Source organism: Eptatretus burgeri, chromosome 16 (assembly GCF_056783735.1).
Source record: "Eptatretus burgeri isolate ZD-2024b chromosome 16, Ebu_testis_v1, whole genome shotgun sequence".
In the NCBI taxonomy this organism is placed as follows: domain Eukaryota; kingdom Metazoa; phylum Chordata; class Myxini; order Myxiniformes; family Myxinidae; genus Eptatretus; species Eptatretus burgeri.
In genome coordinates, this window is record NC_140976.1 from 65,812,124 (window position 1) to 65,836,206 (window position 24,083).

The window sequence follows — 24,083 nt, forward strand, 5'->3', positions numbered from 1 at the left end:
ATTGCCGACGTCGAGCGTGGACGGAGCCCTCTCAGGATGAGTGTACAGAGGGTGAGTCGCCCAGATATCCCAGTGAGGGGAGGAGGCAATGGGGGATTGTGGAGGATGGAATGGGTGGGAGTGGAGGGCCTGGGGGAGTGGACTCACTCGGTTCAAAGTCCATCGCTGGTGGTGCGCATGGATAAATAAAAGGGGAGTGTAAATTTGTTTGGAACGAATGTAAACAGCAGACTGGGGGAGGGGGAGGGGGGAGGAGGGGAGGGGGACGAAGCGACGCCGAGGGTCCGAGCCAGACATGTCTTCGCCACGAGGTTCAGTCGGACAACCACACCGGTGTTCGAGTTCCTGCCGTGTCAGTACTTAGTGTGATCTCAGATACTCGTTACCACCTCCACACCCCCACACCCCCGCCCTCAACGAGGGACACTTATGACACTTATGGACATTTGCGCATCTGCACTATGGTCTCCAAGCTGACGGATCTGCAGCAACGCCTTTTGGAGAGTCTGTTGGACTCGGGCGTGAGCAAAACGACCCTGATCGAAGCGATCGACGAGCTCGATGTGAGGAGTCCGATCTTCAACATCCTTCGACACGACGACCCGCCGCCCGCAGCGTCCGTGAAAGCGATGCCGGTTCTTCAAGGTCATCAAAACCACCCTCACAACCATCACCCTCACCTTGGGCTAGCGGGTCCCGAAGGTCACCCTCATTCGGAGTACATCACCCTCACCAACGGACAGTCGCCCGCTCACGGCGGATCGACCGCGGCTCGCCGGAACCAGCAGTCGGGCGACGACACGTCCGAGGATGGCGAGGAGTCCGAACCACCACCGATCATCAGGGAACTCGAGTCCTTGAGTCCGGAAGAGGCGGCCGAGCAGAGGAGAGAGGTCGACGGTCTTCTCCGGTAAGCATCACGACGTCTACCTGAACAATTGTGCACCTGGAAATGAGTGTTATTTATTTGTTTGAAAAATAATCCTTCGGGTGCAAGACCTTTACCATTTACCTCATCCTTCGGTGCAAGACCTTCACCCTTTACCTCATCCTTCGGTTCTATCCTCGGTGTCCCACGCGATGTTGCTCGTCGTCCCGGTTGTTGTTCTTATTGATTGATTTTATTCCGTTCTGTTCCTCCTCGATGTCGATGTCCACCTCAGTGTCAGTGCATGTCCACCCGTGGAGCAGGACCCACGCCCGGGACCAGTCGCATCGCCCGGGTGGCTCCCTTGGTCCCGCAATTAGCGAGGAGAGATCCCCGCTCGGATTTTCCGCGCACAAAGGGGGTGTTTCGCTCTGGTTACTAATTATCTAAATAAAGGTTATTATTTCCCTCATCTTGGCAAAACGTGACCAAACTAGGGCTCCGAGATCTCTGATCATTAACTCCGAAACATTTATACCTCTCGGCGGTCTCTCCGCACACGTTCAATACATGACGAGGCGAGACGGCCCGGCCCGGCCCGGCCCAGCCCGACCAGGCCCGGCCCGGCCCACGGCTCTCTCTGTGGTAAGGGAAGCGCACGCGCTGCGCGGGAAAACCGTCGTCCTCATTACCGAGAGCTTTCGTTCCTCTGAGGAAAGGACTCGATAGAAAATGGTTCCGATCGTTTACCGATCCCACGGATCTCGACAAATAACTTGTATATAAATATATAAATATATATAAATAAATAAATAAACTGTATATCGATGTACGTACCACATAAATATATAAATAAATAAATACAATGTATATCGATGTACGTACCACATAAATATCTAAATAAATAAATACAATGTATATCGATGTACGTACCACATAAATATCTAAATAAATAAATAAACTGTATATCGATGTACGTACCACATAAATATCTAAATAAATAAATACAATGTATATCGATGTACGTACCACATAAATATCTAAATAAATAAATACAATGTTCGTGATGCCGATCACCCTCGGTTTGTTCACCTGTTCACGATCCCTTCCCGTTCAGTGTCCGAGTCGGTATTTCACTTCTCACCTGTTCAACTAAAACACGATGGTTCTGGTGATTGCTGTGGTGATTGATTGATTTTTTGTTGTTGTGGTGAATTTTCTATCGAAGTGATGAATTATCGCAATTCGTGACGGGATAACCGGTGTCCGATATTATTATTATATTGTTAATTATAAAATAATAATTAATAGCGCTGATAGAAACCCCACATAGTACGAGGTTTGTATATATATATATATATATATATATATATATATATATATATATATATATATATGTATATGTGGAGAGAGAGAGAGAGAGAGAGAGAGAGAGAGAGAGAGAGAGAGAGAGAGAGAGAGAGAGAGAGAGAGAGAGAGAGAGAGAGAGAGAGAGAGAGAGAGAGAGAGAGAGAGAGAGAGAGAGAGAGAGAGAGAGAGAGAGAGAGAGAGAGAGAGAGAGAGAGAGAGAGAGAGAGATGGTATTAATAGTCTTAAATTTAATATTAAAATAAATAATAATTAATAAAGCCGATAAACTGTCGTTATTTAATTATTGGTGTAATCAGGAATTTCTGAATTCCCCCCCCCCCTCGTCCCATCCCTCCCCTCTAAGGGTTTAAAAGGTGGTTTAAAGAACCGACCAAAAGCCGCCGTGTTCACCGCATGTGATGAACCACGGTGTGGTTCATGTAACCACACGACGTGCCGGTGAATCACACTCGGACGGACGGCTCGCACGCACGTGTGTCCGAACTCGCGCTTTCTGAACTTTGCTCCATGTTTTGGGTATTTATTTGTTTTCTTCTCAGTTCTCTGACGTTTTGCTTGTTCAGTGTTCGAGTCAATAAAATCAGACCTTGAACGGTCGTTTGGCAAACGTTCTTTATTCGTTCCTATCGAACGATAAAAAGGCTCGTTGTAAGCACACGATGGTCTCTCTTGTTTTTATTCCTCGTCCTGTGGATTCCGGCATCACATTTAAAATACTCGTCTTGTGTTTCTCTTCGTGCTTTTTCAAACGTGTTTGTAAAAATGTACGAAATACACATGAACTTTCGTTACCGTTTAAACTTAACGTCCGTCACTTCGAGACGTCTCGGGGGGCACCGTGCGGAGACGAAGCTCCTCGGGGGGCACCGTACGGAGAGGAAGCTCCCCGGGGGGCACCATACGGAGAGGAAGCTCCCCGGGGGCATCGTACGGAGAGGAAGCTCCCCGGGGGCATCGTACGGAGAGGAAGCTCCCCGGGGGCATCGTACGGAGAGGAAGCTCCCCGGGGGCACCGTACGGAGAGGAAGCTCCCCGGGGGGCACCGTACGGAGAGGAAGCTCCCCGGGGGGCACCGTACGGAGAGGAAGCTCCCCGGGGGCATCGTACGGAGAGGAAGCTCCCCGGGGGCACCGTACGGAGAGGAAGCTCTCCGGGGGCACTGTACGGAGAGGAAGCTCTCCGGGGGCCACGTGCTGTTGATATGTGAAGACTGTTTAATCACCATTTAAATTACACAACCCTTTTATTCCCTCCTTCCAAGTTTTAAAAATTCGATTTTGTTTCTCTCTTGTTGGACTTGTTTTTGGACTCATTTCTCATTCTGTTCTCTAAATCTACCTCTCCCTCTACCGCTACCTCTATCTCTACCGCTACCTCTCCCTCAACCGCTACCTCTCCCTCTCCCTCAACCACTACCTCTATCTCTACCGCTACCTCTATCTCTACCGCTACCTCTACCGCTACCTCAACCGCTACCTCAACCGCTACCTCTACCTCTCCCTCAACCGCTACCTCTACCTCTCCCTCAACCGCTACCTCTCCCTCAACCTCTACCGCTACCTCTATCTCTACCGCTACCTCTCCCTCTCCCTCAACCACTACCTCTATCTCTACCGCTACCTCTATCTCTACCGCTACCTCTACCGCTACCTCAACCTCTACCGCTACCTCTATCTCTACCGCTACCTCTACCGCTACCTCAACCTCTACCGCTACCTCTATCTCTACCGCTACCTCAACCGCTACCTCTACCTCTCCCTCAACCGCTACCTCTCCCTCAACCTCTACCGCTACCTCAACCGCTACCTCTACCGCTACCTCTCCCTCAACCGCTACCTCTCCCTCTACCTCTACCTCTACCGCTACCTCTCCCTCAACCTCAACCGCTACCTCTACCTCAACCGCTACCTCTACCTCAACCGCTACCTCTCCCTCAACCGCTACCTCTCCCTCTACCGCTACCTCTACCGCTACCTCAACCGCTACCTCTACCGCTACCTCTCCCTCAACCGCTACCTCTACTGCTACCTCCACCTCTCCCTCTACCTCAACCACTACCTCTACCGCTATCTCTACCGCTACCTCTACCTCTCCCTCAACCTCTACCGCTACCTCTACCTCTACTGCTACCTCCACCTCTCCCTCTACCGCAACCACTACCTCTACCTCTACTTCTACCGCTACCTCTCCCTCAACCTCTACCTCTACTTCTACCGCTACCTCTCCCTCAACCTCTACCGCTACCTCTACCTCAACTGCTATCTCTACCTCTATCTCTACCACTACCTCTCCCTCAACCTCTATCTCAACCGCTACCTCTACCTCAACCGCGACCTCCACCTCTAACTCCACTGCTACCTCCACTTCTAGCTCTACTGCTACCTCTACCACTACCTCTATTGCTACCTCTCCCTCTACCTCTACCGCGACCTCTACCTCTACCTCAACCGCTACCTCTACCGCTACCTCCACCTCTCCCTCTACTGCTACCTCTACCTCAACCGCTACCTCTCCCTCTATCTCTACCGCTACCTCTACCTCAACCGCTACCTCTACCTCTACTGCTACCTCCACCTCTCCCTTTACCGCTACTGCATCCTCTCCCTCTACCGCTACCTCTAACTCTACTGCTACCTCTACCTCAACCGCTACCTCTACTGCTACCTCCACCTCTCCCTCTACCGCTACCTCAACTGCTACCTCTACCGCTACCACTCCCTCTACCTCAACCGCTACCTCTACCGCTACCTCTACTGCTACCTCTACCGCTACTGCTACCTCTACCGCTACCTCTACTGCTAACTCTACCGCTACCTCTACTGCTACCTCCACCTCTCCCTCTACCTCAACTGCTACCTCTCCCTCTACCCCTACCTCTACCGCTACCTCTACCTCAACCGCGACCTCTCCCTCTACCTCTGTACTTCACGTGTTTGCCAGGAGAGGGTTTTGTTTCCAACACGTTTACAGGAACAGAGGGAGACGTGTGGAAGTTAGTTGACTGTTTTTTGTTGTTGTTGATGAAGACTTTAAGACGTGTGTGTGTGTGTGTGTGTGTGTGTGTGTGTGTGTGTGTGTGTGTGTGTGTGTGTGTGTGTGTGTGTGTGTGTGTGTGTGTGTGTGTGTGTGTGTGTGTGTGTGTGTGTGTGTGTGTGTGTGTGTGTGTGTGTGTGTGTGTGTGTGTGTGTGTGCGCGCGCGTGAATGTTTCTCTCTTGGGGTTAAACAGGTTTTCCCTTGTAACTCGACCCTGTCCCTCCTTCTCCCCCTTCCCCCATTGATGTTGATCGATGAGAACGAAGTTCTGATACAAGACCCTCTTTGGCTTTGATCACTTTCATTCTTTTGTTTGCTCCGTGGACGAACTGGTGTGGACATCGATATATCCATTCATTCACACAAACTTCATTGAAAAGCGAATTTAAACACGTACTGGGATTTCAAAAAGGACATCTGGACCTTCATGTGTGCCACATTGATACGTCACGAATAATCATAATCCATCATTAAATCTTCATTAGATGGACAACCAAAGAACACGGATCGTTCAATCAATAAAAATACAAATATTCGAGTCCAACATATCAAGTTGTTTTTGTTGGGATAATTGCGCAGAGTGCTGGGACAACCACCAACGAGGTAAGAGAGCAATGTTCCAGGTAGTTGTGGAGGGTTTTTAAAGGATTTTGCTGGCCAGAAACAATTTAAAATAAAGAAGAAATAAGAAGGATAAAAAGATATCGACGAATGAATTAACGAGAAAACGTGGAGGTGGTTGAGACAGCCAATGATGAAAGATAACAATACTCGTCATCTTCCGTCATTGTTCTGGACAATAAGAGAAGTAGTGGTCGTGGTCGTGGTCGTGGTCGTGGTATCTTTGAATGCGGTGGAAGTGATATGAATAAACGGAGAGTTTCCCACCGATGTGAATAAAGGATGTTTGTTTTTGAAGTTTTATTGAATTGATATGTTTTGTTGAAAGACTCCATGAGGATGATGGATTGGTAATGTTTGTTGTATTGTATATTAATTATAATCGTGTGTTGGTTATGTTCGTTGTATTGTATATTAATTATAATCGTGTGTTGGTAATGTTCGTTGTATTGTATATTGATTATAATCGTGTGTTGGTAATGTTCGTTGTATTGTATATTAATTATAATCGTGTGTTGGTAATGTTCGTTGTATTGTATATTGATTATAATCGTGTGTTGGTAATCTTCGTTGTATTGTATATTAATTATAATCGTGTGTTGGTAATCTTCGTTGTATTGTATATTAATTATAATGTTCGTTGTATTGTATATTAATTATAATCGTGTGTTGGTAATGTTCGTTGTATTGTATATTAATTATAATCGTGTGTTGCTAACCTTCGTTGTATTGTATATTAATTATAATCGTGTGTTAGTAATGTTCATTGTATTGTATATTAATTATAATCGTGTGTTGGTAATGTTCGTTGTATTGTATATTAATTATAATCGTGTGTTGGTAATGTTCGTTGTATTGTATATTAATTATAATCGTGTGTTGGTAATGTTCGTTGTATTGTATATTAATTATAATTGTGTGTTGGTAATGTTCGTTGTATTGTATATTAATTATAATCGTGTGTTGGTTATGTTCGTTGTATTGTATATTAATTATAATCGTGTGTTGGTAATGTTCGTTGTATTGTATATTAATTATAATCGTGTGTTGGTAATGTTCGTTGTATTGTATATTAATTATAATCGTGTGTTGGTAATGTTCATTGTATTGTATATTAATTATAATCGTGTGTTGGTAATGTTCGTTGTATTGTATATTAATTATAATCGTGTGTTGGTTATGTTCGTTGTATTGTATATTAATTATAATCGTGTGTTGGTAATGTTCGTTGTATTGTATATTAATTATAATCGTGTGTTGGTAATGTTCGTTGTATTGTATATTAATTATAATCGTGTGTTGGTAATGTTCATTGTATTGTATATTAATTATAATCGTGTGTTGGTAATGTTCGTTGTATTGTATATTAATTATAATCGTGTGTTGGTAATGTTCGTTGTATTGTATATTAATTATAATCGTGTGTTGGTAATGTTCGTTGTATTGTATATTAATTATAATCGTGTGTTGGTAATGTTCGTTGTATTGTATATTAATTATAATCGTGTGTTGGTAATGTTCATTGTATTGTATATTAATTATAATCGTGTGTTGCTAACCTTCGTTGTATTGTATATTAATTATAATCGTGTGTTAGTAATGTTCATTGTATTGTATATTAATTATAATCGTGGTACATAAATGACCTCAAATTGAATAATGTAACTTTGATGTGTGCGCGTTGTGATACCATATAAAGGGATTACATTGTGCAGTGAGTTCAGTCCTGCTGTACAGTGTGAGGTGAGTACAGTGTGCAGTGAGTACAGTACTGTACAGTGTGCGGTGAGTACAGTCCTGCTGTGCAGTGTGAGGTGAGTACTGTACGGCTGTACAGTGAGGTGAGTACAGTACAGCTGTACAGTGTGCGGTGAGTACAGTACTGTACAGTGTGCAGTGAGTACAGTCCTGCTGTGCAGTGTGAGGTGAGTACAGTACGGCTGTACAGTGTGAGGTGAGTACAGTACGGCTGTACAGTGTGAGGTGAGTACAGTACGGCTGTACAGTGTGCGGTGAGTACAGTCCTGCTGTGCAGTGTGAGGTGAGTACAGTCCTGCTGTGCAGTGTGAGGTGAGTACAGTACGGCTGTACAGTGTGAGGTGAGTACAGTACGGCTGTACAGTGTGAGGTGAGTACTGTACGGCTGTACAGTGAGGTGAGTACAGTACAGCTGTACAGTGTGCGGTGAGTACAGTACTGTACAGTGTGCAGTGAGTACAGTCCTGCTGTGCAGTGTGAGGTGAGTACAGTACGGCTATACAGTGTGAGGTGAGTACAGTACGGCTGTACAGTGTGAGGTGAGTACAGTACGGCTGTACAGTGTGCGGTGAGTACAGTCCTGCTGTGCAGTGTGAGGTGAGTACAGTCCTGCTGTGCAGTGTGAGGTGAGTACAGTACGGCTGTACAGTGTGAGGTGAGTACAGTACGGCTGTACAGTGTGAGGTGAGTACAGTACCGCTGTACAGTGTGCAGTGAGTACAGTACCACTGTATCATACTGTGCTGTTAATTCATAGTTCTGACACTATAAACTTCTTGTACTGACAATATAATAACAGGGTTGGAATGATGACGTACAGTACACACACACACACACACACACACACACACACACACACACACACACACACACACACACACACACACACACACACACACACACACACACACACACACACACACACACACACACACACACACACACACACACACACACACACACACACACACACACACATCTCAGCTGTCCAGCCTGGCTTCGAATCCCGACCCAGCTTTCAAATGTCATCCTGGTGTTTTACAGGCAGGGTGATTCATCAATCCCTCAAATGGACGTTAAGCCGGGCGTCCCGTCTGCCAGCACTATAGTTGGTTGATGTTAAAGATTCCACGGTGTCTCTCACGAAGAGTGGGCGAGCTATCACCGGCACCTTGAACAAATTACAAAGTCCTTCCCCAACTTCTGCTGGGAAGGCAGCGGAAAACGACTCGGTACAACTCTTTCCAAGAACCTGCGTCGGCATCACGTTCGCTCTCTATTAAGAGTACATGGGAATCACAAGAAATGGTGTTTCCTCTCATGTAATTACCGTGAATCCCTGCGCAATCACCGAGCACACGTGTTTCGGTTTAATGAATGAGTTCGTTATCACAAGGTAACAAATTTAAATTCTGTGCACTCATCCTGATCAATCTCCCGATTAACATGAAAAGTACAGACGTGGTGACGTGTTGACCCCCACAAGAACCAACAAGGTCCTTTTGAAATCTGCTTCAAACAACACTCAACATCTGATAACACCTGAGAGTGACTCGCGCGCCCCTAAAGCGTTTGTACATAGTCGGTGACGCGTGCGTGCCCTCCCATTGCATTGTGACGTCATGTCCTTCGCTTTATCGCCAGAACCTTGTCTCGGTATTAAACGCCTAATCCGCTTTGTTGTGATATTTGTTTGTACAGAAAGCTCAGGTTTCACTCTCGGCACCGCAGCGGCGATGTTGATTCGGCTTGCACCATGTTTAGAACGTTTGAATACATTTTAACAAACTACGAGGGCACTCGGTAGAGCGCACACCTCCGCCACGCAATGCCTGATCCACGAGAACATATCGGGCCCAATACATTTTTGAGACATCGTGCTATATATTGTTTATGGCCCTATCTTTCAATGATGAAGAATCACTTTGAATATTAAATTAAATAATTCTCGAATCCAGATCCGGATTTGGATCTTCACCAAAGTTGAATCTATTTTTCCTGATCACACACCCAACCTGTCCACCAAGTTTCGTGTGAAACCATCCCCAACTCTTTGAGATTTCATGCTATATATTCTTTTTGTCTGTCTCTGTCTCTGTCTCTGTCTCTGTCTCTGTCTCTGTCTCTGTCTCTGTCTCTGTCTCTGTCTCTGTCTCTGTCTCTGTCTCTCTCTCTCTCTCTCTCTCTCTCTCTCTCTCTCTCTCTCTCTCTCTCTCTCTCTCTCTCTCTCTCTCTCTCTCTCTCTCGTTTAAAAACTTCTAGTAGTCGGATCCGGATTTGGATCTTCATCAAAATCTAATCACTTCGTCCTTGTCACACACACAACCTGCCCACCAAATTTTATGCAAACCCGTCCACAACTTTTTGAGATATCCTGCACACAAATGAACAAACAAACAAACAAGACAAGCCGGTAGGCGACGCGGGTGGTCGCTAGACTAAGGCGAATTTGGAATATGTAGATAAGAGAACACATCAGATGGCATTTTTGCCGTTCGTTGTTCCATATAGGAACATGACGAGCAACTGTCCATTCATCATTTGTGTTCGATTCCCTAACTCTACGTTAGGGAGTCCCAACGCGAACGTTGGGGTGAAAGCATATAGTAATACAATTGCATACTAGTCATACAGTTTTTGACAGATCGGGCTGAATTTTTTTTTTGACAGAGACGTTCATTATAGTGAGCATAAAAGTGCGGAAGCCGATTTTTGATTTTCGAAAAAAACAAAAAAAAAATTCGGATTTTTTTCAAAATTGTCAAAGTCCCATTGCTCGGAAACGGTGGCGTCCATAGCAACGGTGCTCAAAAGCATACAACTAGATCCTGGTATGAACCTACCAGTCAAGTTTCATCAAAATCGGCTGACTCCTCTGGCCTCCAGAGCTGTCCATTACATACAAACAAACAGACGGACATACAGACAGACGGAAAACCTGAGAATAAGGGTAGTTTCACGACCACCCAACAGACAGGAGTGAAAACATAACCTCCTCAACCTTGGGCGGAGGAGGTAGTTTGCACGAAACGCTCAACTGCTAATTCCGAGTGTCGGTACCATCCGTTGAACATGTTCCAATTCGTGAAATTTGGATCGACAGCATGCAAGTTTGGACCAGGGTGTGTGCAAGTTTGGACCATGGTGTGTGCATGTTTGGACCATGGTGTGTGCACGTTTCGACTGATGGTGTGTGCACATTTGGACTGACATTGTGCAAATCTCAAAGGTGTGTTATTGTTCAGCCGTAATGTTTATAACGTGCGTCATTACCTCCGTCACCGAAGGTTGGTGGAAGTTTTCTTTCACTTCTGTCTGTCTGTCTGTCTGTGAACAGGATATCTCAAAAAGTTATGAACGGATTCGGCCGAAACTTGGTGAACATGTTGGGTGTGTGACAAGGGTGAAATGATTAGATTTTAGTGAAGATCCGGATCCGGATTTTTAAAAGTTTTTAAAAGTGATTCTTCACCATTGAGAGATGGGATGAAAACGATACATTGCATGATATGTCAAAAAATTGTGAACGAGTGAAGACAAAACTACAGAAGGTGAATGAGTTGGGTCGGTGACAAGAACAAGCTGATGAGATTTTGCTTCAGGTCTGGATGCAGATCTGATCAATCAGTGGGATCCAAAACGTAAACTGTTCAGCATGGCAAAGGAATGTGCTCAACCGAGTGCTGTTCTCGTTCATGGATGTGCTCCGCTAGACTATGTTTGCGATTGCATCTCCTTGCACTGTCGGTGCATGTGAGGCTGTAGTGCTGGCTGCATCATTGGTTAGGGACGCAGCTACGCCAGATAACCCTAACCCTAACAATGCCTCTATTACCAGTACAATGGTGCTCGTTTCGCTGACTTCGGAAGGATGACAGGCTGAGTCAACCCCACCGGTGTTAATTCAGAGACCAACGGGGCTTAAACTCAGAACCCTAGGATCCCAAGCCAGCCACTCTAACCGCTAAGCCATCACCAGGAGTAGGGCATTTTATAAGAAACCATCTATCCATTTAGAAAAGAAAATGATACAACCTTTGACCCCACCACATGGTAGAGTTACATCATCTTCCTCCTCTCTTATCTCAACCTCTTTACCTCGATTATCTCATTCCCTTCCCTTCCTTTTCTCGACTTCAAGTTTGCATATATTCCACCTGTTCTGACCACGTCAGTTATATTATGTAGATGGCCAAAAGTATTGGGACAGTGAACCCAAAGTGGAACACTTCCACATCATGTTTATATTGTTACGGCTGTGGAAATTCGCATTACACCATGAAGGGCCTGTAGGTGAGATATCTCTAAGTACATGTGTAGTTAGCCCCAAACCGTTGTATAGAGGGAATTTATGTGATTCATCCGGGCTGCGACGCTTTGAGATAGCCATTTTTCTGTTCTATCTTTATTTTGAACCAACCACGTCTCAACCGCCATCACACAACAACCACCTTAACCACCACGCCAGCCATCATCACCAACTACAACCACGCTCCAACCCTCAGACAACAACAACGCCAACAGCCACAACCTTTACCTTCACAACTCAATCCCGCAAACATCGCATCACCGTCATTCCCAACGGTACCATAACCATCAACCCTCACCACCGAAAACCCTCCACCACCTTCACCTCTCTCCTTCTACGGCCATTCCTGCACCACCTGTGAACACTGAGCGTCGGGCTGTCTTGGGCCCGTTCAGCGATACGCACCGAGCCGCGAGCGCAAATAGCGGCCTTTCCGAGGGAGAATTCGGATCAGGAACGCTACACGCCCACTTCTGCTCCATCCAATTAGCAAGCGCGGAGCGGCTTGGCCCCGCCTCCAGGCGTGTCTGTAGGAAATCGATATATGTAAATTCTAGGATCAGGGGAGATTCACGCCCCCTTTCTGATCTGGTCATCCTGATCCAGATATTTGCATATTAGCTGCTCCTGTCAGCCTATAAAACGGCAAGCGCAAGGCGAATCAGGGCAGAGAGAGTGAGTCGAGTCATCGGTGTGGCAGAGAGTCGAGTTGGTTGGCGAAGTCATCGGTGTGTCATCGAGTTGGGTTCTGGAGCCGGCTGAGAAGAGTTGTGGGAAGAGGCCAAGGAGCTTGGGTCCGAGGTGAGAAGGACGGTGGTCGGCGACGAGGTCGCGGTGTGGGATCGCTGATCGTGGGACCCAAGCCAGCCAGCCATTCTCCCTCCCCCAGGGCATCAACAATTCCCCCTTTCCCCCATGCTGAGATAGTGCAACAAGGGGGCCCCGTTCCCACCCCACTCCAAACATCGTGCCAACGAAACCCGCCTAGGAGCACGGAGTCGGGGCACAGCCACGCGGCCACATTTGCGGCTCGTCCGCCAACGTGTCACGAGGACGCGGGTAGGACACCTCCCCCCCCCCCGGTCTCGCGGGCCTGGCCACTCCTTCAGGTCGCGCGCACATATTGGCCTACAGGCCCATTTGCCCCCTTGTCTATGAGGGTGGCTTCTTTCCTTTGCTTTTGAGTTAATGTGTGTTGGCGCCATCTGTAAAGTAGAACTGTATAAGTGTTGCCGTGTGTGCGCGTAGTCGGGAGTAACTCTGCGTCGTTGTTGCTTTTGTTTTTGTTGCTATACGTGCATTTTGACTGTTTGGCTGTATATGTGTGCTTTCCGCGTGCCGGAAAATAAATGTCCTTTGTATGAACTGTTTTCCCGTTTCGCTTCGTCTTTTCTTTATTAACCCTCCATCCTGCTTCATGTAAAGGGTTTGTAGTGGGCTTAATACGCCCGGTAATTAATCGGAATCGTCGAGGCCGACGATAGCACCGCTCGGTTATCACTGTAGCCCGGAACGGACCGCTTAAGCGGTTCGTGTCCGGAGTTGGCCTGTGGCGTGGTACGATTGCCCGGTGGACCATCCGCGCAGGTACTTAGGTAGATCGAATTTGGCGAGCAACCCTATCCTGCGCGGGTGGGCAATTGGCACGGTCGTGGTGGGGTTAAACCCCCACCCGTGACTAGCTCCGGCGTTGTTCCGAGAGGGTCACGACTGAATTGTCCGTCCGGTGGGCGACGCGGTCGCGATTCGAGTGACATGGCTGTCCGCACGCCGGCGGGCGCGAATTCGCAACAATATCTTCCAAGAATGCAAAGACCGTGTTCATATTTTCCCAGAATGCAAAGCGCCACCATCTGCTGCACGCAGGTGTGCAGCAGGTATGAGAATTTGGTTCTCATGAATATGCCCCACAATGTGTAAATGGTTCTTGGGGACCAGAGGTTTGTGACATTTTTTCATATTAGACCTGGAAATTGAAGACAACAGTTTGTGCCAATGTTGATAACAGGACAGCAAGCCAAGATTATTGCTAAATTGGATGAGCAATACCGTAAGACGTGGAATGGTAAAAATATAATGCTTGATTTTTCAGAAAAGTGGATACAAGGTGTTGGAGACAGTCTGAGGTATGCTTGTTGTCAAAGGCCAACCAACACTCGATCAGAGATTTAATAAAAGGTTGTGAATCAATCACCCCAAATGTTTGCACATTGACCATATATCCTGTGGATAGGCCTTAAATGGAGAAAAAGACGATCTGATGCATCAGCAATATAAATTCCAGAAAAAAACAAATTCTATGCTCCATCACAATAGCTGAACTAAAACCACATCTTGCCTGATCTTCCCATTGAAAATGAGGGTCATCCTTCATGGGGCTTCTGCCAGAAATAGACCACTAGAAATAGTTAATAACTTCTTTTTGTGAACAATGTCGAGGCTCGTGGAAGAGCTTAACGCACAGAACGTATAATAAAGTGAGCAGGAGACAAGTGGGGTGGCAGAGGGAAATACAAAACAGTGGGGAACAAAGACATTAGGAGATCTGTGGAAGGGAGAGGGATGGGGTGGGGAACATGGGGAATACAAGATGGATATTACAGGGACTTTCAGGAAGGAAATCTGGGAATTTGAAGGGGGTGGGTTTGGCATGCATTAATGGGGGTAGAAAAGATCAAGGTTTTGGATGGGGGAAGAGAAGACATGGTTGGTGAACAGCTGTTTTGAAGACCTGGAGGGAAGACTTGGATTGAAGAGAGTGTGGGAGTTTGTTCCAGAGGTGGGGAAAAAGAGGAATGAAAGAGTGAAGGTGAGCAGTGATTCTTGATTTTTGTAGTTTTACTAGAAGGAGGTTTCTGGCGGACCTTGAGCGCCCTGTTGAAATATGGGCGGGACAGATAGCAGACAAAGCAGGGGGTCTTGAGGCCAGAGAGGAGTTGGTATAAAACAGAAAGACCATCGACCTGCCTGTGGTGAGAGAGTGAAAGACCCAAAGACTCGGCTTCATCGCGGGAGATACCAATAATCCTAAAAGCCTTTGTTTCCACATTGTGGAGCCGAGAAAGGTGTGAGGCGGAGGCACCTCCCCAGAGGGGAGAGCAGTACTCCATGAGGCTGCAGATGAAAGCTTTATATGTGGTCAGGAGCTCAGATGTGCCAAGGTAGGGCTTTGCATGAAGGAGGATGCCGAGTTGGCGACTGGCTTTGGAAGCCAGCTTGGAAATGTGGCTTTCCCAGGAGAGATTGTGACAGATAGTGAGACCCAAAAGCTTGAATGAAAGTACTGTACTTATTCAAAAGGGTTGTTGAGAAAGTAGATGGGGGGGATTTTCCAGATGGTCCTTTTGTGGAGACATAGTGAAAGTGTGAGATTTGTCAGGATTGAAAGACATGTACCACGTGTTGGACCAGTTTGTGATTTTACCAAATCTGCAGAGAGTGAAGAGGCTGCTGCTTGCCAATCTGAGGGATGACAGGTGGTATGGCAGAGGGTGGAGTCATCAGCAAAGAGATAAAAGAGGATTGTCCAGAGAGTTGGAGAGATCATTGATGAAAACCAGAAAAAGCAGAGGGTCTAGAACACTGCCTTGAGAGACTCCAGCCTGGACAGGAAGAGGCTGTGACATGTTGGCAGTGACAAGAGAGGATGTCTATGAGCCATGAGTGGAGATTGCCTTGGATACCATAGGAAGAGTTTGGTGAGCAGGGTGGGTTGCCAGACCATATCGAAAGCTCACAATATGTCCAGGGATATGGCTCTGATCTCATTTCTGGCATTGAGGACCTCCGTCCATTGTTGGGAAAGCAGAAGCAGAATGTCCGGGGTGGCATGATCGTATCTAAATCCAAATTGATGATCGGAAGTCAACCATTGGAGAAGAGGAAGGATTTAATGTCTGAAGCGATGATGGATTCCATGACTTTGCTGATGATTGGGAGAAGGCTGATTGGTCTGTAGTTGCAGGGATCTGTTTTTGCACCTTTTTATGCAGGGCAGTAATGTTTACTGATTTCCCAGTAGATGGCAGATGACCTTGAGCAAATGAGAGGGTGAATAGAACAGAGAGAGGGTGAGTAAGAGCAGCAGAGCAGGTTTTTAGGACACGTGGGCTGATGCCGTCTGGACCGGTTGCAGAATCAGAGTCGAGGTTTGACAGCAAACTCTCCACCTTGTCAGGAGAAAAGGACACAGAGTCCAGGAACAGCTGGGTGCGACTGGGTGAGGTGGGTACAGAAAGTGATGGGTTTGGGATACAAGATTTAGAAGCAAACACAGCGTTTATGCATTCAGCATTTTCACATGCATTGTCAGCTGTGCAGCCATTTGAGGTAAGGGAGGGAATTGAGGGGGAACATACTCCAGAAATGCCACCAGGATTTGTGGCATTTCTGGTGTATGTTCCCACAGATGCCACCAGGATTTGGAGGAGTGAGACAGGTTTGAGAGTTCAGACTTGAGATTGGAAAGATGTTTTCTGACTATCCTGAGTGTAGACACACACTTGTTCCGAGCTTTGTGGAAGGAACCAAGATTGCCTTTAGTTAGATTTGCCTTCCATGAGGCGAAGCAAGTTGTTTCAGGACAACTGCCGAGCCACAAGCTTCAATGTACCATGGGCTGGAGGAAGGGTAGGATAATTGAAGATGAGAGAGAGAGAGAGAGAGAGAGAGAGAGAGAGAGAGAGAGAGAGAGAGAGAGAGAGAGAGAGAGAGAGAGAGAGAGAGAGAGAGAGAGAGAGAGAGACAGACAGAGAGACAGAGAGACAGAGAGACAGAGACAGAGACAGAGACAGAGAGAGAGACAGAGACAGAGAGAGAGAGAGAGAGAGACAGAGACAGAGAGAGAGAGAGAGAGAGACAGAGAGAGGGGGAGAGAGAGAGAGAGAGAGACAGAGAGAAAGAGACAGAGACAGAGAGAGAGAGAGACAGAGAGAGACAGAGAGAGAGAGAGAGAGAGAGAGAGAGAGAGAGAGAGAGAGAGAGAGAGAGAGAGAGAGAGAGAGAGAGAGAGAGAGAGAGAGAGAGAGAGAGAGACAGAGAGAGAGACAGAGAGAGAGACAGAGAGAGAGACAGAGAGAGAGACAGAGACAGAGACAGAGACAGAGACAGAGACAGAGACAGAGACACAGAGACACAGAGACACAGAGACACAGAGACACAGAGACACAGAGACACAGAGACACAGAGACACAGAGAGACAGAGAGACAGAGAGACAGAGAGACAGAGAGACAGAGAGACAGAGAGACAGAGAGACAGAGACAGAGAGTTAGTTTGTTTGAGTTTCTTTTAAATAATTGCCATGATGAGTTGATGTCAGAGAAAGTAGAGTTGGGAGACCAATCTAGAAGTTTGATGTCTGCTTGAAGTCCCTGCCAGTAGGCCTGAGTGAAATGCCATACTCGTCAGTGCTGAGCTGGTTCTCTAATTCAGCCAGAGAGATATCTGCTTTGATAAGCATGTGGTCAGATGAACGAATTGCAGTGGAGGAAGAACAGGAGATATTTGCAGGGAAATTGGTCAAAATCAGATCCAGAAGAGATGGAGTACAGTTGGTTGAGATCCGGGTTGGGAAGTTGACCGATTGAGTCAGTCCCAATGAGTCACAGAAGTCCTTTGCTGAAGTGCCATGGCAGGTAAGAGAGGTACCCACACGCAGCTAACTGGCATGACGATAATTGAAGTCACCATATATGAGGAAGAGAGAGTTGGGATGAGAGGATAGAAGTTGGTCCATGTTTTCATATAGCGAGATGTAAATGGAGTCATCACTGTTTGGTGGACGGTACAGCACACATATAAACATGAGGTGGGAGTGGAGGTGACACCGAAGCAAGATGAATTTCTGGGGGTGTGGGGAATTAGGGCAGTGCATGGAGAGTGAGGAATGGAGTTTTTGATGAGGAGAGCAACTCTGCTGCCAAGACAAGGCTCAGGTCTGTCATACTGTAACCAGGGAAGGAGTAACCAGGGAGATGTACTCGGGAGTCAGAGACGTCTTTAAGGAGGAAAGTTTCTGTGAAGCAGATTATGTCTGGTTTAAATTTAAAATATGTATTCCCCATCACTACTAGATCATAAATTTGAAGTTTCATGTCGATTGATTAAGCGGTTCCAGAGAAAACCTTATTTAATATTTTCTTCAATCCAATATGGCTTCCAAACCATGTGACCAATCAATTATTCCTTAAAAAACTTGTACACACATGGCTTGGGGAACATTTTATGAAGTTTCCCATTGATTTGTCTTGCCGTTCTGGAAAAGAAGATTTTTTTTATGGGTTTTAGGGTAAATCCAATATGGCTGTCAAACCATGTGACCTATGATGTCATTTGTGTGAACCATTTGTTTCTCATGGATAGGCGGTCATACTTGTAAAGTTTTTGCCTTGATCTGTTTCGCCACTTCAGAGAAGATTTTTGAAGGTTTAAAAACAAACAAACAATATGGCTGCGAAATCAAGTGACCGATGACTTCATTAATTTTTTTTTCTGCGGACCATTTTTTCCCGAGATGACCCTCAAAAATGTTCATACTGATCAGATTTAGTGTTTGGCATATGCAATCATGACATCATAACGAAAGCACCTATGATGTCATAAAAATTCACACTTATTCCCCATGAGGAGTACTTGCCCATGCCAAGTTTCAATTTTTTCCTTAGTGCGGTTTCAGAGATACAGAGGTCAAAGTTTTTCCTTTTTTCCAACATGCCTGCCGCACCACGTGACCTATGACATCATAATTATCAGTGAAACATTCTACATGAGTAGTCGCACCAATGGTGAAAATTTTCTCTCAATCCGACAAGCGGTTGCAGAGAAATACACAAAAGTTCTGTGCAGACAAACAAACAGATAGACAGACAGACAGACAGACAAACAAACGGACCCAAATGCAATACACTCTCTTTTGGCGAAGGTAATTACAGGTTACATTACATTTAACCAGCCTCGATAGTGCAATGGTTAGGTAGAACATCTCCTCGGAGTTTGGGAGGTCGACGGTTCAAACTCCGGCCGAGTCATACCGAAGACTTTAAAAACGGTACGAGCTGCTTCCTTGCTCAACATTGAGAAGATAAAGCACGGATGAACCCCATGGGTTGGCATTGCTTGGGAAGAGAGAGATTTCTCTTCAAAAGTTCCTCGCTCGCTGTGGAAAGAAAAGTACCGCGCCGAGATTGCCGATACTTAGTGTGTTCAGTGAAGTTTCCTCCTCCAAAGTCGATGACTGTGTCTGTCTGATCTCAAGTCCTGTGTGGTCTGCTGTCTCTGCCTGTATGTGAGCATGTGATTTGTGTGTGTGGTACTCTTTGATAAGCCTTAAAAACTGGAGAGAGAAAAAAAAGTTCCTAATCATCACACCATGTTCCTATCCATCTACCCTTTGTCACCAGTACTAATGCCCTGTCCTCTGCACTGACTGTCTCTTTTTTTTTCTTGCCCCCACTTTTTGTCAAATCTCCCCCATCCCACTCCCTTACTCTCTTCATTCTGGTCCAACTGAACACCATGCCACCATCAACTCCCACTTTCCTTTAACGGTACTCTTTGCGGCTCCAAACCTGATTCACTTATTTCCCTCGGATATTCCTAAAATTTTGGATACAGCATGAGACAAGAAGGCTAAGTGTCCCTATTTTCCCCCTTTCCACCCAACCCCAACTTTATTTAATGTAGCTTTCTTGCTATGCATCCACATATCTTGCTGGTCTTATCTGTAGCCCATTCATTGCATGACTGACTGCTTGTACGTACATTTCGGTCCAAGCTCTCTGATCACCTCCACTCCGTCGTTACCTTTTCTCCAGTCTTTGTAAGTGACCCTCTTTGTGATATGCAGGGTCTGTAAGACACATAAATACATATGTCCTGGCTCACCATCGTGTAATATCACCTACTCAGCGTGAGTTAATCTTGTCTTGTCTACTATCAACCTTTCATAATACATGGTTTCTATGAGTTTCCTAATCCTTCCGCCAATTCCCACCGACTTCAACCTTTCCCTTTAAATTTCCCCCTCCCTCAGATGATGCTTCCCCAACGTGACTTTAATGCCAAAGCATAACGATCTATGCCTTTCCTGATAGACTGAAGGATTTATTTTGTCATCCTCTGTTCTTTGCACGGCAGCGAGGACCCATGGCGCGTTTCAAAGCTCATCAAGGGCTACATGCAGCAACACAACATCCCCCAGAGGGAGGTTGTGGACGCCACGGGCCTGAATCAGTCCCATCTGTCTCAGCACCTCAACAAGGGTACCCCCATGAAGAACCAGAAGCGTGCGTCACTCTACACATGGTACATTTGCAAAAAGAGAGAAATCCAGCGTCGTAAGTACTTTGAACACACTCTGCGTGCGATGTCCGTGTGCACGGGCTTACTGTGAGCTCTGATCTGTGAGCTTTCCTTGTATAACACCACGAGTCTTTATATCTCCAAAAGTATTTATATTAACTTATATCAACAGCAATAACATACCAATCAATCCTTTGCTGTACAATGAGAATTTTCAATAAATTGACAAGACTTTATTGAACCTCTAACTCACCTGATGAGACTGTACTTGACAAACAAATCCTGTTTAGTATTACCCCTAACTTACTTAACTTACATATGATCAATATGATTTTGGGTCTAATGCCTTATTGTTTATACTTATGAAGAACAAAAATTCAACTCATTCGAAACGTGATGACGTCCTGGGAGGAAAACTATTTTGAGATAAAGATAGCTAGTCTTCCTTCATCAAACTGATGGAGTGGTGACGTGTCCAGGGTTGATTCTCAGTCCACAGTCTCCCTGACGTCGTGACGACCACTCAACGAAGTCCCCCTGATACCTCGGGGTACTTGGATGATATAGACACATTTATTTGGCCAGAGTACCGGCTGAAACGTATGTCTTGCTCAAACGATATAAGAATCATCTTTTTCTTTGTCGAAAATGAAAGACGATCAGCTTTACCTCCACTACGATGGTTTGACGTATCACCATACTCGTACAACACGATATAAGGACTTACCCTCCAGGTTTGCTTTGCAGTCACCTTATGCTTAATCCCAGGCAAAAATATCATCTCTTTACTGCTGTTCGTATCTGCAGACCACAGTAATTATCTCCACCACTCGAAGGTGGATGGAGGTTATGTTTTCACCCCTGTCTGTCTGTCTTTCAAAATTTGTCTCTTTGTCTGTGAGCAGGATATCTCAAAAAGTTGTGAACGGATTCTGACGAAATTTGGTGGGCATGTTGGGTGTGTGACAAGGACAAAAGAATTAGATTTTGGTGAAGATCTGGATCTCAAATGGATTATTACCCCAGTAAACTGGGACTCATTTTGCCAACTTTGGAAGGATGACAGGCAGAGTCAACCCACCTGGTGTTATTTCAACAGCACAACAGTGGCTCAAACTCAGGACCCCAAGATGTTAACCAAGACAACTTAACCGTTAAGCCAACACCAGACTTGCAACTCTCATATAGCACAGTTCTAACAATATCATTTTTGCCTGGGATGCAACAAGGGGTGGGGGGTGGGGGGTAACCTCAAGCGAATCTGCACGATGGACTGGTATTACCTTCGTGACTTCAATCTCAACTAGAACAGCACTCGTTTTGGAGAGCATGTCCTCCAAGCTGAACAGTTCTTGTTTTGTATCCCACTGATTGGCCAATCTGCATCCAGACCTTTCTAAAATCAAATCGGCTCGTTCTTTTCACCGAAGCAACACATCCACCAAGTTTTGTCATAATGCGTCCACAACTTTTTGCGATATCCTGCTATCTGTTAGTTTGACCCAATCTCTCAAAGATGAAGAATCACTTGCAATTTTTTTATTTTTAATCTCTTTTATGCAGATCTGGATCTTTACCGAAATCGAATTAATTCGTCCTTGTCACACACCCAACGTGTCCACAAAGTTTCGTCCAAATCAATCAATCAACAACTGTTTGAGATATCATGCTCACAGATAGACAAACTAAAAACACAAAACAGGTGAAAACATTTCGTAATCTCTTAGGTGGTGGAGGCGTAACCACCTTTGGTGGTGGAGGTAAAGATATATGTATATATATTTATACACACACACACACACACACACACACACACACACACACACACACACATGCTCTCCTCTTGTATTTGAATGACATGTTTTGCTTTGCTAAGAAATATATTCCATGAACCATGTTTGAATGATACAAAAACGCCAGGAGTGCTTTTATTTATTTATTTCACTCTTTTTGATGCCAATGCTTTAACGTAAAGTTTTATAAACAGGGGAATGGAAGGACAGGCAAACAAACAGCTGAATACCAGAGTGAGATTCAGGTGAGATTGTGAGGAGAACAAAAGGCCACACAATTCAGGAAGGGTATTTTGATAGTCTGTGGCTGCCATCAGGTCAGGTCAGGTTCGATCTGTGACCTGCTACAGGTACCATGTAAACCTGTACTAACCTGTTCCATGGTCGGGTTGTCGGCGACTAAACCGTCTCCCCACCAGGTTTTCTGGTGAGGAGGGTGTTTGGATATGGACACCCAGCAGGATTAAAAACAAAACCTGTCAAAGGGCGGAGGAGCTCCTTGTGAGCCAACGGCCATCCATATCTAGTGCCCAACTGTGTCTGCGGACGTCCTCCTGCAGTTGGGTTACTTCTTATTAGGAGGTTGGTGGCAGGATTTGCACTCCAGCCACCGTAAAACCCTTCATTCCGCAAAACGCAAAAACGCAAAAAAATCTGAAAACCCACTCCGTGGGAGTACCTCCTGTGCAGCTTCCCTTCGCAGGGCAGCTCACCGGATGATGGGATTGGGGCAAAGCCTTCGGGACCCCCAATCTTTGATAGGAGGGAAACCACGGGGTAACATCCCTGGGTCAGATTGCGGGAGAGTGTGTCGGAGTGGTGCTGAGGTGTCGTCCACCAGACGGCGGTCTCCTTGGGTTAACCTGAGGCGGTCCCTTCGGGTGGGTGCCTGGAATGTCCTATCCCTAAGAGAGGATGATCACCTGTCTCTGTTATCATCTGAGCTCAAGCGTTTGGACATCGGGATTGCAGCTCTCTCTGAGGTTCGGAGACCAGATTGCGGCGAGATAATGGTGGGTGGTTACACCTACTATTGGTCTGGTCGCTCTGATGGTTACCATACCCAAGGAGTTGCTGTAGCTGTGTCCAATAAGCTGACCCCAATGATAATTGAGGTAACACCGGTCAACGAGCGTATTATGAGATTAAGGATTCGTCACTCCTTAGGTGTCATTTCCCTGGTCTCTATTTATGCTCCGACTGAGGCGAGTGATCTCACCGTGAAGGATGCATTCTACGCCACACTCGAGTCTGTGGTTGATCAGTGCCCCAGACGAGATACACTTCTAGTCTTGGGGGATTTCAATGAATCGACTGGAACTGATAGGGATGGTTATGAGGTGTGTGTTGGTCCCCATGGGTCAGGAACTATGAACCAGAATAGCACTAAGTTCCTTGACTTTGCAAGAAGTCATGGACTTAGGGTGGCTGGTTCATGGTTTCAGCGCCCGCAAGCTCATCGCTGGACTTGGTATTCCAACGCTGGTGGTGTGGCAAAGGAGATTGACCATGTCCTCATTGACGGTCGCTGGAGGATGATCCAGAACTGCAGGGTCTACCGGAGTGCTCAGTTCCTCAATACTGACCACAGGCTTGTTGTAGCAACTCTAAAGCTGCACCTTAAATCCTGGAGAATGGTACCATCCCAGCCTAGGCTGGATGTTGCCAAGCTCAGGGATGAGAGAGTAGCTGAGGAGTTTGCGAACAGGCTGAGTGGATACTTGGGGGGTCTGGGTGCTTTGGGGGGCCCTGAAGAGTTGTGGAACACCTTCAAGACCACCGTCCTTGATGTTGCCGGTGGATGCCTTGGAGTTCACCGCAGGGCAAAGAAGAATTTTGTCTCTCAAGGGACACTGGATACCATTGACCAGAGTCGCAGGGCCAGGCTGAATGGCAGAGCCGAGCTGTTCAGGGAGCTGAGGCGTAAAACTGTACGTGCACTGAGGGTGGACAAGGAGGCCTATGTGCGAGGAATCTGTGAGGGGGTAGAGCATCACCTGTGGACAGGTGATTCTCGTCCCGCTTACAGG

The 24,083-nt window shown here is 46.2% G+C and overlaps 1 protein-coding gene across 2 annotated transcripts in view; it reads left to right on the forward strand.

Annotated features, from left to right (window-relative positions):
* Nucleotides 1-252: 252 nt before the first annotated feature.
* LOC147011238 (hepatocyte nuclear factor 1-beta-like) overlaps nucleotides 253-24,083 on the forward strand; it is a 77,839-nt gene continuing 54,008 nt past the window's right edge. Inside the window, exons 1-2 of one of the 2 annotated variants that reach the window (XM_085859235.1) lie at nucleotides 253-910; nucleotides 20,096-20,295. In XM_085859235.1, coding sequence (XP_085715361.1) covers nucleotides 462-910; nucleotides 20,096-20,295 — 649 coding nt within the window. In that variant the 5' untranslated portion in view covers nucleotides 253-461. The remainder of the gene's footprint in view (nucleotides 911-20,095; nucleotides 20,296-24,083) is intronic. The other variant, XM_085859234.1, reaches the window with a different exon arrangement.